General features: G+C 32.0%; 1 protein-coding gene across 1 annotated transcript in view; it reads right to left on the bottom strand.

The window, feature by feature from the left end:
- LOC144843168 (transmembrane protein 131-like) overlaps nucleotides 1-16,869 on the bottom strand; it is a 32,407-nt gene extending 15,538 nt beyond the window's left edge. The window contains exons 1-9 of the mRNA XM_078699900.1: nucleotides 16,763-16,869; nucleotides 16,228-16,351; nucleotides 15,651-15,764; nucleotides 9,495-9,617; nucleotides 7,589-7,669; nucleotides 5,187-5,340; nucleotides 4,056-4,174; nucleotides 3,441-3,652; nucleotides 195-345 (exon numbers count right to left, since the gene is read on the bottom strand). Of these exons, the coding sequence (XP_078556026.1) occupies nucleotides 195-345; nucleotides 3,441-3,652; nucleotides 4,056-4,174; nucleotides 5,187-5,340; nucleotides 7,589-7,669; nucleotides 9,495-9,617; nucleotides 15,651-15,764; nucleotides 16,228-16,351; nucleotides 16,763-16,782 (1,098 nt within the window). The 5' untranslated portion in view covers nucleotides 16,783-16,869. The remainder of the gene's footprint in view (nucleotides 1-194; nucleotides 346-3,440; nucleotides 3,653-4,055; nucleotides 4,175-5,186; nucleotides 5,341-7,588; nucleotides 7,670-9,494; nucleotides 9,618-15,650; nucleotides 15,765-16,227; nucleotides 16,352-16,762) is intronic.
- Between the last annotated feature and the right edge of the window lie 33 nt (nucleotides 16,870-16,902).

Genomic DNA, 16,902 nt, shown 5'->3' with positions numbered 1-16,902 from the left:
TTACGATGTTCTGTGATAATGTAATAGTTTCATTATCAAAACACGCTCAATCCCCGAGTAATAAAACCTCCTATTTGCGATTTGTAACGTTGCATCTCAATTTGTTATACACATTATTACCAGGCAAAGGTTGGATAAACATGGCTAGATAGGTGACGACTGGAATGTTAAGAATACGGTAATACTATACTCACTTTAAATATACCCTGTGCTTCTGGGGCCACGCTTATCTCGTTTACCACCAGCGTAAAATTAAATAGGTTTGTGAGTGGCAGTTCTCGTACCACACTTTCTTTATTCATCCCCAGGTGAAATAAAGTACTATTTTTGTTGTATCCTAAAGTACTGAAAGATTGAATAAGAAAGAAATATTATTACGAGGCATTATGGAATACTAATATTAATGAATAACAAGCGTAATGGTGCATATAGTACAACATTTTGTTCATATACATTGTGGTGATTATTTGATTGAATTCATTGAATATCATAGCATCACATCGAGGTGCTAAGAAAGATGTAATGATAAGAGTATAATTTGGGAAAATACATAAGACTCCAATTAAAAGTGTATTTCAGACTATGTGAAGCACAACATTAATATTTTAATATTTTACATATTTTGGTCTTTGACATTGGTACTTCTTGAAAGTTTTGTACAATGCATAAAAGGTGCCTTAATATCTATAGTAAGAATATTAATATCAATAACTGTAAATAGTATAGTAAAGTAAATTAAAACATAATAACAATACAGTATAATTCTTTCTTTGGGATACACCACACACCCTTTCCTTCCACCCCCATCTCCCCCCCCCTCCCACCCCCATCTCCCCCTCTCCCACCCCCACACTTTCCTGTGATATGAATGATGGACAAAATTTATATATTATACTATTATTTTTATACTACCAACCGATATTCAAGGGACACTTTGCTGAGTCCTGGAGGTCTCCCCAGGGTTCTACTATATTATCCTTACGTTCCTTGTTTCGACAGAAATGACAAATAGATAACGTTTTAAAGAAAATATTGATACTATCTTTGATGGTTGATTTATACAAATATATTGTGTTATAATGGCTTTTTCATTCAATACAATAGATGAAAGGAATGTCATTGAAATTCATTAAAAGTCTTTTAACTTGGACTTGAGCCAGTATTTACTTACACACACTTCCTGTTGTAGACTGTAAACCGAAAACAATTTTTAGAAACCGAATCTGAATTTGTTTAAACGAGCTAACTAGTGGCTTGTCTAATCGAAAATGGTGCAATGCATGAGATAAAACGGCGCAATAATTGAGATGGTGATAAAATACTGTTTTATCTTTAATATTTCTGCTAAACACACTTAATTGATTGTTGCATAAACATATTAATTGTAAATATTAACCAGACAAAGGATGGGAATGAGGTTAATACTTGATACATAACATACAGTATCAGCAAAATTAGATTTGAAAACAATATTATATTTAAAGAATAGTTTCCTGTTTCTGGGAGTCAGTTTTAGGTGACTGTAACAAATATTTTAAATATAATTTTAAAATATTTATTTGATCGCCTACATCATGTATTGTCTTTTTAACTTTTAGACATAAAAAAATCTCTTTGAATTTGAAAAAATATATATGCTCATTCTAAACATATTTTTATACATATTCCTGTAACAAATTCTTTTTATCAAACCAATGGTGCGAATTACGAGATTAGATGGTAAATACCTATACCTTTATACATATTTATATAACAAGGTAGTTACATTTTATTCCTTTGTTGCATGCATGGTTTAGTTATAATAGTGTATCAAATAGTGCATTAAAACCACTAATGATACCAAGAAATGTGTATTAATACTTAATTTCCTGTTGAGCTACCCTGGATGTAAACTTCAGTTTTACTTCCGCATAAAAAAAACACACACTTTTTAATACAGTTTTCCTGTATTTCTGTACTCCTTTTATGGTATTAAATTGTGTGTTGTTGTGAATAGTGTTACAGTATAATAGCCTCGGAGAATTTAGAATATTTAGTTTTTATAGATTCAATAATCCAATTCATTAATCATATTAATGAAAAAAATTCAATTTAATTTTCAAATTAGTTACAAAAAGGTATACTTCTAATTAATAAGGACAATATTTTGGACTGGGTTCAGTATTCTTTTACATATTATTGATAAAAAAAAAAAAAAATTTTACAAAAAAATATAACATTAGACGAGGGACACTTTTTAGGATAGACTAACATGGCCGAAAAAACTCAAGTAAACGGCAGTCTGTATGATAAATGAACCACAAAGTATTGAAACACAGTAGAGACCCTCCTTCGGGACATCTTTATTCAGAGGACACCCCTACTGAGGGAACACATTATTTTGAAACTAGCGTAAACATGTTTTAACATTGAGTCCTATTCAGTATTAATAAGGGGAAACCTTGCTTGTTTTATTTTTGCACTGTACTTTTGCTTTATGCTTCCTAAGGCTCTGTCTACACTATCAAACTTTATGTGACACAAAAATGTGATGTACTCATATATGGACATGATGATGTTATATCACTACCATATTTGGGCACATCACTACCATATTTGGCCACATCACTACCGTATTTGGGCACATCACTACCATATTTGGGCACATCTAAACTAGTTTGATAGTGTAGACAGATCTTTAGAAGTATATTAGCTATATTGTGTGTTCATCATATTATGAGGTATTCTCTAATTGGCAGTCAATCTTCATACCAATCCAGCATTTTAATGATGTTTATAGCAGTTTTTGCAACTACCAACTAGTTCATTGAACTTGAAGATGGCCTATAATTGGTAGTAAATCTTCATATCAATCAGTGATATTTAAAGACAAAAAGACTTCAGCAACACCGCAAATTTAAAAAAAAACTTGACATAGATTTAAACTCTTCTGTTTTGGATGTTATTGTATTAGTAGACTTTGGACGAAAATAGAACCCCTCCTTTGGGATGCATCTATTAAGTGGACACTTCATGAGAAAATGATCGAGGGGCAATATATGTTTTAAAATTGAGGGCAACCTCTATTCAAGGGACACATTCTTTGGTCCCAATGTGTGCTCTTAATAAGGGTTTTACAAATACTGAATTTTAAGAAATTCTTAAATTACAAATTAAATAGATACCTTGGCCTATATTGAATGTCACCCTAATTAAATTTCTAATTTAGATTAATATTTTTAAAATTAAGGCCAATTTACACAGATGAGCGGTAATGCTAAGTGGACAACCGCATAGCTTGTCCCACGTAGAATCTGTATCTATCCTGTCCGCCCATCCACTCTGTGTTGTGTGTATGGTCATATTAAGGAATAACATAGATTCTATATTTTTATTACCGTTACTGCTCGTCTGTGTAAATTGGCCTTTAGTAGAGTTAAAAAACAACAAAAATAACATACCCTGGTAAAACCAATGCTTGATAAGGCAGAACTAATTTTTGATTTTTATCCTTTGTTTTTACTATAATTTTTCCTGTCCAACAACGAGACTTATTGGCTTTCAATGGTTGGAATGTAAGTGAAGCTACTTTCATGTGTTTATCTGATGGTTTTAAGCCCATGGGCTTAAAATCAACCGATACTGCTTCATTTGCTCGCATTAATGAGATGCTCTGAAAAGGAAAATTAAATTATTTTATGGCGCAAATGAATGTTAAATTAATAGGTGAAAATATATGGACTAAATAAATATGAAAGGCATAAACACCAAACCACCAATTGATGTGCTGGAAATTTAATTTAATAAATATAATTATCAATTTACAGTGAAGGAGAAAATCTGTGAGAATGATAAAAAGTACTAGACAACCAGGCATAATTTATGTTAAACACTAGTAATAAGTCATTATTTAAAAAAATCTCCATTTCTCATTATTGGTTTTTGGATGAAAATAAAAATCTTTTGAATTGAAATGGAATTGAAGACACCTAGAGTGGTAGATATTTCTAATTTTCTTGGAAAAACCGCAATTTTTCTATTAAATTTAGGTCTTATCTAGTGCATAACAAACTTACCACAATTTGAACAGTTTTGGGACTGGTATTAAGGAGATATAAAGGTATTACACGTGGCTCATCCAATGATCTTAGAGTTCCAAAATCTAACATTTCTAAAGCCGAATAAATACCAGGAGCTGAAAATAAAAATAGCCATATTTAGCAGCCATAACAAAATATTATTATATAAATTTAATGTTTTCCTAAGTATTATTGTATCATCAACAGTGTATAAATATGGAAAATATATTATTTGCATAATAACATTGTCCTGTAATATGAATGTACTATATTCCACAAAAAATATTCATAACACAAATGTGTAATCAATGGGGACATGTAAGTGCAAAACGTTCAGTTGAACTATATAACATTTGACTAGATTTTATTTTTTTTCTCTAGTATTTTAAGCTCTGTCTACACTATCAAACTAGTTTGACAAAAAAAGTGTGATGTGTCCAAATATGGTAGTGATATGTCCAAATATGGTAGTGATATGACATCATGATGTCCATATATGGGCACATTTTTTTGTCACATAAAGTTTGATGCAATGATAGTGTAGACAGAGCTTAAGAGATCATGTCAAAATTATTCTACTGCTGTTACTGCAGTAACTACATTTTTAAACCCCAATAATGTATGATTTTAGTTAATTTCAACATAGAGGTTTATAAAGCAGTCACTGCAATAAACAATGTGTATATTACCCGCAAAAAGCTTTCTAAATGATTGTTTGGTGTAATTACTGAAGTAAACTGCAGTAGAATAAATCAGAAATTTCTCTAAAAAAATTACAAAATAAATTGATTCTTACAATTATTACTATAAAAAATAATTGTATAATAAAGCTGATTTTTATCATTAACATTAAATAAATATGATTTTGAAAATTATTATGATCCGCATAATAACAAAGGAGTTATCTCACCTGCTGAAAAAAAATATATATAATAATAATAAGATATAAAATATAATAATAAATTTTTGAGTGCTCCCTTAAAATTACAAAAAAAATTGTTGTAAAACACGATTCTTACAATAATTACTATAAAAAAAAATATATATTTTGTAGCAAGTATTAATGCAAATTATTATGATCCGCATAATTAAAAGCATTGCTGCATAATAACAAATGAGTTATCTCACCTGCTGAGACTTCCACCTCGACAGGTAACATAAGAAAATCATTATCTTCAACCGTATGATTAGCTCTAATTCGGATAAATGCTGTATGGTTACTTTCAGTTCTACCGACGAAACTTGCACGCATAACAGACCGTGTTTGGTATGGCGGAATTTCCTAAAAATATAAAGCGTTACGATTATTTCATGTGAAAACATACTCATATTTGGTAATGAAAACGTAAAAAAAAAATGGTAATATTTTTCCCTTAATTTTTTTGTTCTCTTTTGTGGTTTACATGTAACACCACTTATATTCATTCATTCATGTTTTGATATTTTGTATACATTATATGCAACAATGACATTCTAAAATAAACTTACAAGCCTAGTGTGCACTGTTCATAACCTTTAAAATAATTAAAATTAATCCACAGGTTTTTACATACTGGCTTATTGAGTTCAGTTCATTTTTTCCATTCTTTTGAAACTGTTGATAAGTGTGTATGTCTTTTTAAAAACCATCTTAAAAATGGTTTCTAACACAAATGTTTTTTACAATACTCATTTACAATTCTCAATTAACAGGGCCCATTAGACTTTCTCCAACCAAGTCTGTAGTTAAATTGTCTTTTTTATGTTGTTAGTCCACGAGTCGATGTAGCGATTTTTGTCTGGAGCTGAAGTAATATACACACCAAATGTGTCAAAAATATTTAACGTTTTCTAATATTAAGTCGAAATGCAGTCTAGAATCTAGACATGGTTTTTTATAGTCAGCATAGCACATTATGCCTATAATTATAACATGAGATAATATCTATATTATTTTAATAACAACATTGTAAATATAACAATGAAGACTGATAGACTGCTCTATTAATATTAAGTCTCTCATAATACACAGAAAAAATAATTTTCTTTAAATATCACAAACTGCTTTATATAAAGAGTCCAATAATAATATAGTTGTGTTGCCATGGAGAATAACGTGCCATTAAGTCGCGTCGTGGCATCAATTGACGTCATGCCAAAACCCATTAATTTACTTCTCACTCGGTGTATTGCCATGGTTATCAATAATTCAAAATACTTGTTTGACCTCTTGACAATTAATTACTAAGCCATATTATTGTTAATTATTAGTTAATTACCAATGTAAAATAGGATAAGGCATAAAAGATTATTGTTCATACAATAACATCATATATGGAAAAACAAACATCAGGCGCTGAATGCTTGTCAGTATACCATACGAGAGTGATCCGACACTTTGTAATTGTTTTTGTTAGTTTTTCATTATCTGTTTTTGTATATCTCAGAGCAAACATAATTTGTATGTATATTTTATATGTAAATGACAATAAATGGAAGTAATTTTTCACTTATGAAATGAATGAATGAACAAAAATAATATTTGGTCTATACCCTGGTTCAATTAATTACTAGACCTAGCTATAGAAACTCATACTACTTCGGAAAAACGCTACCAAACTAAGGGATCAAAATTCATCATATATTCATAGTGACTTTTCTAGATCTATCATAATTTTGTATTGAAAATTTAATAGCAGCTTATGTTTCAATGGAAAAACGGTTCCTTTTTAGAGATAACGGAGGTACTTGAGGCCTCATCTGCCAATAAGGTTTATTGCAAATAGCGTGAGCAATGCATGATGGGAAGGAATTGGAGCAATAGCGCCACCACTAGTATACAAAGTTTTTTTATACGGTGGCGCTATTGCTCCCAAACCCTTCCCATCATGCATTGTGCAATGACGTTCCTCGCGAAATAATCAAGCTATTTGCGATAAACCTTATTAATGTACATTCAACTTTTTGTAGAATTAATTAATTACAACCAATTTGGCATGTTTGTTACAGTCTACAGTTGGGTGGCTCAATTTCGATAGTGATAAAAAAGGAAATTTATAGCCCTGAAACTACCTACATGCTATGGTTGTACTGTAGCTACTCAAAGAATTTTAAATAGGCCCTTGGAGCGACAACGTTATGGTGATTGCATTTCATATAAATGTTTGACTTTTGTTTATGCTCTGGAAAAATAGTAAATATTTCAAAGATCAAAGATCAAGTTTACTATATAAGGAAACAAACAAATTGCAAAACCCAAGGGGGGAAACCCCTTACTTTGTGTGTAGGTGGAACAATAAAACAAGAATACATTTAACCATTATTTTGTTTTCACTATTTATTGCATGATTAGGCCCAATTACATTTCCTGCTTAGATTCTAAAGCTCTGTCTACACTATCAAACTTTATGTGACAAAAAATTGTGATGTGCCCAAATATGGTAGTGATATGAGATCATCGTGTCCATATATGGGCACATCACATTTTTTTGTCACATAAAGTTTGATAGTGTACACAGAGCTTAACAAAAGTAAATTTGATTATTACTTACCCACAGGTTATCAGACGTTTCCTGCGAACCTGTCGGTAACTCCAGGTGCAAGTCACCTCCGCTTGAATATATTTCTGTTACCTGCAAAAAAAAACCACCCAAAAAATAAAATGACATGATACAGTATCTTTATAATATTCAAGGCAATCTAACAACAGGATGCTGAGCTCCGGATATCAAAGGGTTTATCTGTGGCTGCAACACGATCCGTTTCACACCCTTAAACAGATACTGTGCACCACAGAGAATATGTACATAGTAGGGTACTGTTGGTATTTGTCACAGCCAGACATAAGATCAAAGGACTGTTACGAGTTCCTTTCTTAAAAATAATACTATAAGATATATAGATCTATTTTTTTTTATTTAAACACCTGGACATTATAGATGATGTAATACTATGAATCATTATGCATTTCAAAAATCAAGGTAAACTTTAATTGATTAATTTCCTGATTGGAAACAATACCATTAGGCTAATGGTTCAAACACCATAGTAAATAAAGCTATGTCTACACTATCAAACTAGTTTGACAAAAAATGTGCCCAAATATGGTAGTAATATGGCCATATATGGTAGTGATATGAAATCATCATGTCCATATCTGGGCACATCACATTTTTTGACAACTGCTTTTTGGTGTAATTTCTAGATGCAGGATTTTCCTGGATACTGCAGGATATCTTAAGCTCCAGGATTTGACATTGGTAAAAACCAAAACCCCAAACCTCAATTTCAAAACTATGGCCTACTGTTTATACCAAGTTTGGCAATTATCCAGAAAGTAAGGCAGAAAAAGGTAAACTAAAGAAAAAAAAAGTGATGCGCCTGTATATATGATGATGATGTCACTACCATATTTGGGCATATCACTATCATATTTGGGCACATCACACATGGTGTAGACCATGAAGGTATAAAATAATTATTAACTACCTACATGTGTAGACAGAGCTTAAAATAATATGGCACAACAATGATGACATAATATGAAGCTCATAATGGAAATTTATTGATTTTTATATTAAATCAATAAATATTATATTTTGAAAGAAATAAAATTCTGAAGGCTCAATATTTTATATCAGATCTGATCTGACAACCTACTGAACATAATCCATTCATTTAATTTTTTTAAGAATGAAGCCAGTGGAGGAAATATCAATTTACCAAAATATTGATGCTTCTACAATTTTTAGCCATTATCTCATTCAGTGAAACGAAAGTGAATGAAATAATATTAATAACTGCAATCAATTTTAATAACAAGATTTTAAATTATAAGCAAAAGATAACATTTATTCAAATTGAAGGTGGCATGATTCATTGGAAACAGACTTATTAGATTATTATAAAAAATTATATTGTTGTAAGTATTCTATTTAATGAGTCACTTTTTTGAGTAAATAGTAAATCGACAAGACAAGGACATGTTGGTATTTGGCGCTCTGACATTGGCTGGAGTCGGTTGGGGATGTAGGGGGAGGGGGGGAGCGTGTTAATGTGCAGGGCAGAGAAGCTATAAACAGCACATTCTAGTGGCTTTCTCGTCACGCAATATTCAAGCATAACAAATTTTCTCAAAAAGCTGAGAATGCAATAGTACCTAAGAAACAACTGTGTGTATATACTTATTTTTGTAATTGCATCCTCTCTTTGTATAGAAAAGGAACGATAAGAAGAAAGGGAGGACGAGGGAAGTGGGATAAAGTGGGTGGGGGATAAAGGAGAGAGAGGGATATTGTCAGTTTATCTTCGTAAATGTATCCTCTCTTTGTATAGAGAAGGAGAGATGAGAAAAGGGGGCGGGAAAAGCAGAAAGGTGGTTTTGGGGTAAGGAGAGAGAGAAGGGCTATTGTCAGTTTATCCAGGTAAGCAAAGCACAAAATAGACAATACTACTAACCTGTAACACAGTACCATATGGATTGTGCATATTTATCAATGGTGAGTAAGTATAATTTAGTGGAACTTTAGCTCCTAGAAAAGGTCTTAACCTGTATGGATTCGGAACTCCTACTCCAAATACCTGTAAAATAAAAACATTGATAATATTTAAAAAGTTTTGTCCCCCAAAAACATAAAAAAGATTTGAAATAATAAAATCAGACTTTAAATATGCCATTTTGAAGTCCTAAGTTATTCACTTCTGTAAAAAAAAAAACAATTTTAACAAAAAAAGTATTTCACTTATAAAAAGACAAAAGAAACGGAAAATTTTAACCATTTTTGTTTTCGATCCAGTTTTTGGTCAAAGTGAATAACTATTATGTGACATTAAAATGGCATATTTAATAACAAATTTGAAAAACAGAAATATTTTTTAGGGTGACAATATCTTTAAAATCAGTAGATTAATATTCGATTTGTGAAATTTTCTAGAGAAGAATTTGTGTGATCTGATAATGTACAGGGATGATTGTATGTATGTATCCACAATTTAAATGTGAAAAAGTGTAAATATTCTGAATTTGCTATTTTAATTGCCTTATTCTATCTCAGGAGAGCATGTTGAATGTTTCTTCGCTAATGATCATGTCATAGCAACATAGTAGTAGGTAATCCTTCTATCATAAATTCATTGGATCTATAGTCATAATTTCAGGCTTCTAAAGAAAGATGAGATGTTAAGCCATTGGTCCTGGGTACAACATGGCTCATGTGCATGTTAAAGAACGCAGTACACTCTTCGAAACAGAGTTCATCGTCTCCCGGTACACTGACCATTTCACCACCAGAAGGACCCCACCAGAAACAAGTCTATGGAGTGGGCTATCCTTGGTGTGTAACACAAAAAATAACAAGCTTGAGGTTGATGGTGGCTTCAGACTTGTCAAATTGTAAAACATTGGTCAAGAAGATTGAGTCTCATGCAAAGATCTGCGAGTGTGAGACTTGTAGATGTATGCCTCTCGTTCAAAGCCCTCTCTACCATATGGTTCCCAAAAAGAGGCAAATAGACAATATTCAATTTGGACGAGATTCTGATGCGGATAATAACAAACATATTCTATACTGTAGGTAGAAAGGAACCTAAAATTAGAAGTAATTGATACTCATGTTTACATACTATGGTAGAAATGTACAGTCTATGATGGGTTTAAAACCGGAAATATTCTATTTTTTGTCCACAAGCTGTTGACAACTACTTGCTGTGTGGGAAATTCCCGGCTGTGTTGGCATTCATTTCTGAACAATTACATGGTACGTACCTCGATGGTATGAATGAAGTAAAAAACAACATAGTTTTGGATTTCTTTCAGAAACCAAGGGACAATGTCAAAATTATTCCACTACAGTTGTTGCAGTAACTACGTTTTTAGTTACCAATTATTTAGCAAGCTGGTTTGGGATAATCATATAAATTGCTTATTGCAGACTTGACTGTCTCAAACTTCTACATAAAATCCTATATGTTATTACATTTGAATGCAATTAAAAAATGTCGTTATTGTAATATAATTTTAACATGAAATTCAAAATGGGAGCACAGAGTTTTTGGTAACTGAACATAATACAGCCCTTTAGTTTTCACAGACTTTGAACAGCCGGATACATAGGATATTTTCCTTATCAATTTGTACTTCCTGATAAAGCTATAGATTCATATTCAATATGCCACTAGATATTCTCTGTACTGTACTGTTTCTCCACATACTGTAGCATATGTATATATGTGTGTGACCAGTATCATAGGTAAATTCTGTATACAGTGTCACATCTACCACATGTGGCAGCTGTAAGCAGTGAGTTTTACATCTCCCTGCTGTAAAGTGTAAGCTACATGCTTGGACAATGCCAGAATAGAATTTTTAGTTTTAAAGCACATTTTCATTTATTAATAATCTCAAAAAAAAATGGCGTATGATGCATTTATTGTGTTGAGCGACTTGAGCCGTTCATATGTGTGCTTTCAAATTTACTTTATATCGCCAGTAAAAGGATAGTTGAAGCATTACATTGTATAGTTTAATCAGAAATGTATCTTTATTATAGTCATAACATAGATGTCCAATGGCATGTATGACAGCCAATGAAAGGAAGGAATACAAAGGATGATTACATTTTTGACACTTCCTGAAGTGCACACACCCACTAGGAATGAGCACAATACTGTCACAACAGTTATGATGAGAAAATGGCCTCAGCTATTAGGGATCACATCAACAATTCAGGATATCCTCAAAAGCAATATCCAAATAATCAATGGTAAATGGTAAATATTCAAATTTATTAAAATTGTTTAAACTTGGTATCAATATGCACTGAACTGGGAGTCCTTTTTTGGGACCTGGTTTAATTCTTATGAATACTCTTTCGGAGTGTTTAAGCCGTACTAAGCTAATACTACAGTGCGCACTCCACTCTTTGAAGAGTAGGGATGGTCTCCCATACTTCCAAATCACCAATAAAAGTAACCTATTAGATATCGGTGTATTTATTGTTGGTTCGCAACAATAAATATCTATTTCAAACAGATAAAAAACCTTGACAAGTTATTTTTGCTGGTAATTCCATAATTTTGTTCAAATTAATTGGCCATACCACCATACTATATTCTGCAGGTATATGTTATTTGCATTATTAAAGCTAAGCAACCTCATTAGCATACTCATTAGCATATTAATTAAAATTTCAAACCAATAAAAGTCTTTATTATGGGTATTGTACTGTATGTACCTACATATTATAGCAATCCTCTAATTTTGCATTCATACATGATTAATTTTGCATTGGCAGCATTTATATAACAGTAAAATTTAATAGTAGTAAGTGGTATGGCAAAATATTCACTGATTCCAATGTTAAGTAAGTTCCCATGCTAAGTATATCATCAAACTATTGCCATGCCAAAAGTGAAAATACATTGCGATTTGTTGATTTGATTCAATTTGCTATTTTTGATTTATTAATAAAAATGTACACCATTTTATCAAAATAAGTGTATAGCTTCAGAAAAACACTAAAACTTTGTGTGATAAATACGGTAGTTACTATACTGTAAATAATGTCAAAATATATAGTCAAATATCCCAATACTGGACTCTCTGAAAACCAGAAAATCCGGAAAAAAATTCATTTTTACCATTAAAAACACACTCCGAATACCAGACTTTCCGGGAAAACCAGACATATTTGGCCAGCCCAACGGTGTCCGGTATTGGATGAGTTGACTGTATTAAGTCTATTTTCTAGATGTTTTGTTTTGCCATGTGATTTGTTAACCATTTCATCGGTTCTATTTATAGAAATGATTGTCCTTGGAATTCTATGGATTTTTAAAAACGTTCATAAACTGTGTGTAGTCATTGTTTATATTTGATTGTGATGCCAGTCAAAAGTTTCCTGAAAATCTAGTTTAGCTATTACTATTACCTAATTCTAGTTGTTGATAGAAATTACAGTTGGTTTATTTTTGGAAAATATGTTTTGGATTTTCCACAATACAATAAATTAGTGTATCTCAACCTGGGGTTTGCAAAAATAATGAGTTTTGCCAAGTCCAGAGCCAAGTTCCCTGAAAATGTAAGTGCCTGAAGCCATTGGGCTCAGACTTGGCATGTTGCTGTTTACCCGGGGAAGTTGATGACCTACCCGCCAAAGTTAGCAATTATTGGCACATAAAACCGACTTACCCGGGGTTGAAATAACTAAGCCTAAACAGTACTATGACTACATGGTTGTAAACATTTTACTAAGGCGGTTCGTCACCAAAAATAGCAAAAAACAAATTGGTGACTAGATGAACTATACTAAATGCATATAACATATTGAATGAAAATAAAATAACCAGGTCCTAAATCGTTCTAAAGAATATTGGATACATATTATTCCAAGATCAACTAAACATCTGTAGCCAAAGTTACGTAATAAAAACCATCAAATCAAAACAAGGCCATGAGCAGTTATAGGCCTAAAGCTCTGTCTACACTATCAACTTTATCTAATGTGCCCAAATATGGATATGATGATGTCATATCACTACCATCATATTTGGTCATAGCACTACCAAATTTGGGCACATAACAATTTTTTTGGTCAAACTAGTTTGGATAGTGTAGACAGAGCTTAAGTCATTTGATTCAAGCTTAGCTTAAAGCATAATTCAAGCTCAAGCTACATAGGAAACCTACATGTATATAATTAGTAATAAAAATAAATAATAAAACCAAAGTCCTTTTCACAATCTAGTAAATCTACAGGAGATTATATTTTAATCCTTACACAGTATACATGTGTAGATATTACAAATTTAATATAATTACTATAGTAAATGTTAAAATCTGATTGGATGTTCAGGAGCCTTATCTTACAAGGACCTATAGCGCTATCCTTTATATGTTGATATTAAAAGATTAAATATTAATGTATGATAGTGGTCCTAATCTTAATACAAGGACGGCATATTAAGTATTAAACATATGCAACGATTTGATATGGAAAATGATTCACAATTTATTAGCTTAGAAATGTTGTTTAGTGCTCAGGTCTTTCTCCATTTTAAGGCCATGGTTTTAGCAATTTTAAGATTGTTAAAAGTTGTTACCATGTTCAGCCAAACCACAGCTGCTATAAAGAGAACTTACATTCAACTAAAGACATAAAGTTAACGGACTTTTGGCATATGTTTTTACACAAAAACCAATTCAAATAAATATGGTAAACCCAGTATAAAGTCACATAAATATACTACTAAATAGCTTTATTTATTGAAGATACTATAATATTAAGTTCAAATGCATGTTATCCCCGTCAGTGTCAAGAACATGGACTAACTAAAGCTGTTGTATCACCCATTGGGAATAAAGTTAACAAGCATTGCTACTCCATATTAAACTTTTCCTTTTACTTTTACTATTGCTTATTTCCCCCTGATACTCTTCTACACTTACTATCCAAAAAATTACCCAATGAAATTTGTTAAAATTAGATTTATAGTTTTATACAAGTAACTATCTTTCAACGGGATTCTGTCAATTGTCGTACACGATAATGTGCGTGTTTGACACGTTTAATTTCAACGACTGCATGTCTAGACAAAATCTTCAACTCTTCGTTTTGGTCCAAAAAAGCGCAGGTGGACATTTCCCCTGCTACTGTGTGGCACAAACCAATCTTAGATACTTTCAGTCAATTTAATCTGCACTTTATAAGAAAAATTAAGTTCCAAGATTATATTAACGTTTTCCTTTCTGTCTATACTAATACTATACTAATTGGGACGACAAAATATACAGAACGTCTCACTTTACAGTAGTGGCTTCTTAATTTCCTGAAGAATGACGACTTGGAAAAGTGTTTTGATGTCACTTATTGGTTCAATCATCCAGTAGGAATAGTAAGTTTATCCTCATTTTTAGCAGGGTGAAATTGCAAAATTTGTCTTTCAGTGTCCTTTAAAATTGGACAATGATGAAAGGTGCATTACACCAAACTTGTTTCACAGAAATTCCGACTGATGTTACAGAAATACTATCCAGTAACAGAAACGGCTAATCATCTGTGGATGTGACCGATCGGCACGACTTCCAGACGACGGGATATTGATACCGTTGAAAGATGTAGGAACTACTAATATACCATGTGAACACACTAGTCAAAGATGCTCTGTGTGTATGGATCATGTTTTCAACATTTTTTTGTAATTTTTTTTTTCTATTTTGTTAATGGTGGTCTCTGCCTAAAAGTCTATTTCTAGACTTATTTTGACCACCATCCACATTTATATACTAAATATTTGTATTATTTGTGGAAATCAATAACAACAACAAATACATACTGTCTACACAACATTTTCCAGACAAGATTACTTGTTAGGCAGATGATGGTCATAATGACAATGTGAAAGAAGGTGATGTCGATTATCAAAATGATTTAATGATTGATAATAATAATTCAATTCAATTAAAATATATTCATCACAAAAATATATACATGGTACAGGTTAAAATACAATACAATAAAAACAAATATACATACTGTATATTCAAAATGAAAGGAACATCAAAAGGAGTTGATGCGATTTAAACACAAAAATTATAAATAATCATAATAAACTTACTTGATAGGGAAACATTCCCATATTTGTATGAATAAATATTGTATTTTCTACATTTCCTGCCATACGTGCTAAAAAAACGACATCAAATGTTGTATTCCCCCCTGGTTCCACCTCCTGTAAGAACATCAATTTTACCATGTAAAACTAACATTGATAGTTCAATGATATGAAGCATTTTGTATACTAGAACCCCTCCTTTGAGACACCACTATTTAGAGGACACTACTATTCATGGGGACATACCTGTTCAGTGGACACCACTATTCAGGGGACACCCCTATAAAAAGGGGACACCACTATTCAGGGGACACCCCTATAAAAAGGGGACACCACTATTCAGGGGACACCCCTATAAAAAGGGGACACCACTATTCAGGGGACACCCCTATAAAAAGGGGACACCACTATAAAAGGGGACACCTCTATTCAGAGGATACCAAATTTGTGGGACATCCATGTTCAGGGAACACCTCTATTCAGAGTACACCCCTATTCAGGGGACATCCCTATTCAGGAGATACCTCTATTAAGATGACAGCGCACTTAATGTATTCAAATAACATTTTGTGAACTTTACCTTTTCTCGAAAAAATGAACAGTGAAAATGTGGTGTACTTCCAGATATTGATGTAAGTTTCACTACAGTTTCAGGGTGAGTATTATATATTGTAACAGATTCTACATGTGGCATACCAATTGGACTGAAAAGAAATCAAACAATAAATTAATTAGAACAAAACAGTAAAATGCCATACTTTCAGCTTTATACATAGAACCTTCCAAATTTATATTAGTAAAACTACATTAATGGATTTTCAGAACATGGTTACCAATCTCAGTCACTGCATGGATTTAATTGTGCTGTCGGTGGTGGGCGGGGACACCCATCTTCAAAGTCTTATTACACCCACCCACCCTAAAGCTTATTTTAAGGTCTTCCACCCAGCCTAATTTAAACATAGCACCCACCCATGAAATCTAATCTGGGTACTGATTTATGTCCTACAATTTTGACACACACTTCTAATATCTCTAGCACTGTCATTTAGTTTTTATCATGTAATTGGTAAGATGTACTTATTGTTTGCTACACAATGTATAAAAATACTTACTGTTGAGCAAAATCTAACATTTGAGGTGAAACCTTTAAATCCAGTCCCCACTGCCTTATTAGGTTTAAACCTATATTTTTTAATGCAATACTGTAAATAAAATAACAGAAAAGGAAAAATTAAACAATTAAAGCATAGAT

The sequence above is a fragment of the Antedon bifida genome, chromosome 5 (genome assembly GCF_963402885.1).
Source record: "Antedon bifida chromosome 5, ecAntBifi1.1, whole genome shotgun sequence".
Taxonomy (NCBI): domain Eukaryota; kingdom Metazoa; phylum Echinodermata; class Crinoidea; order Comatulida; family Antedonidae; genus Antedon; species Antedon bifida.
This window is presented reverse-complemented; position numbering and strand designations above follow the sequence as displayed.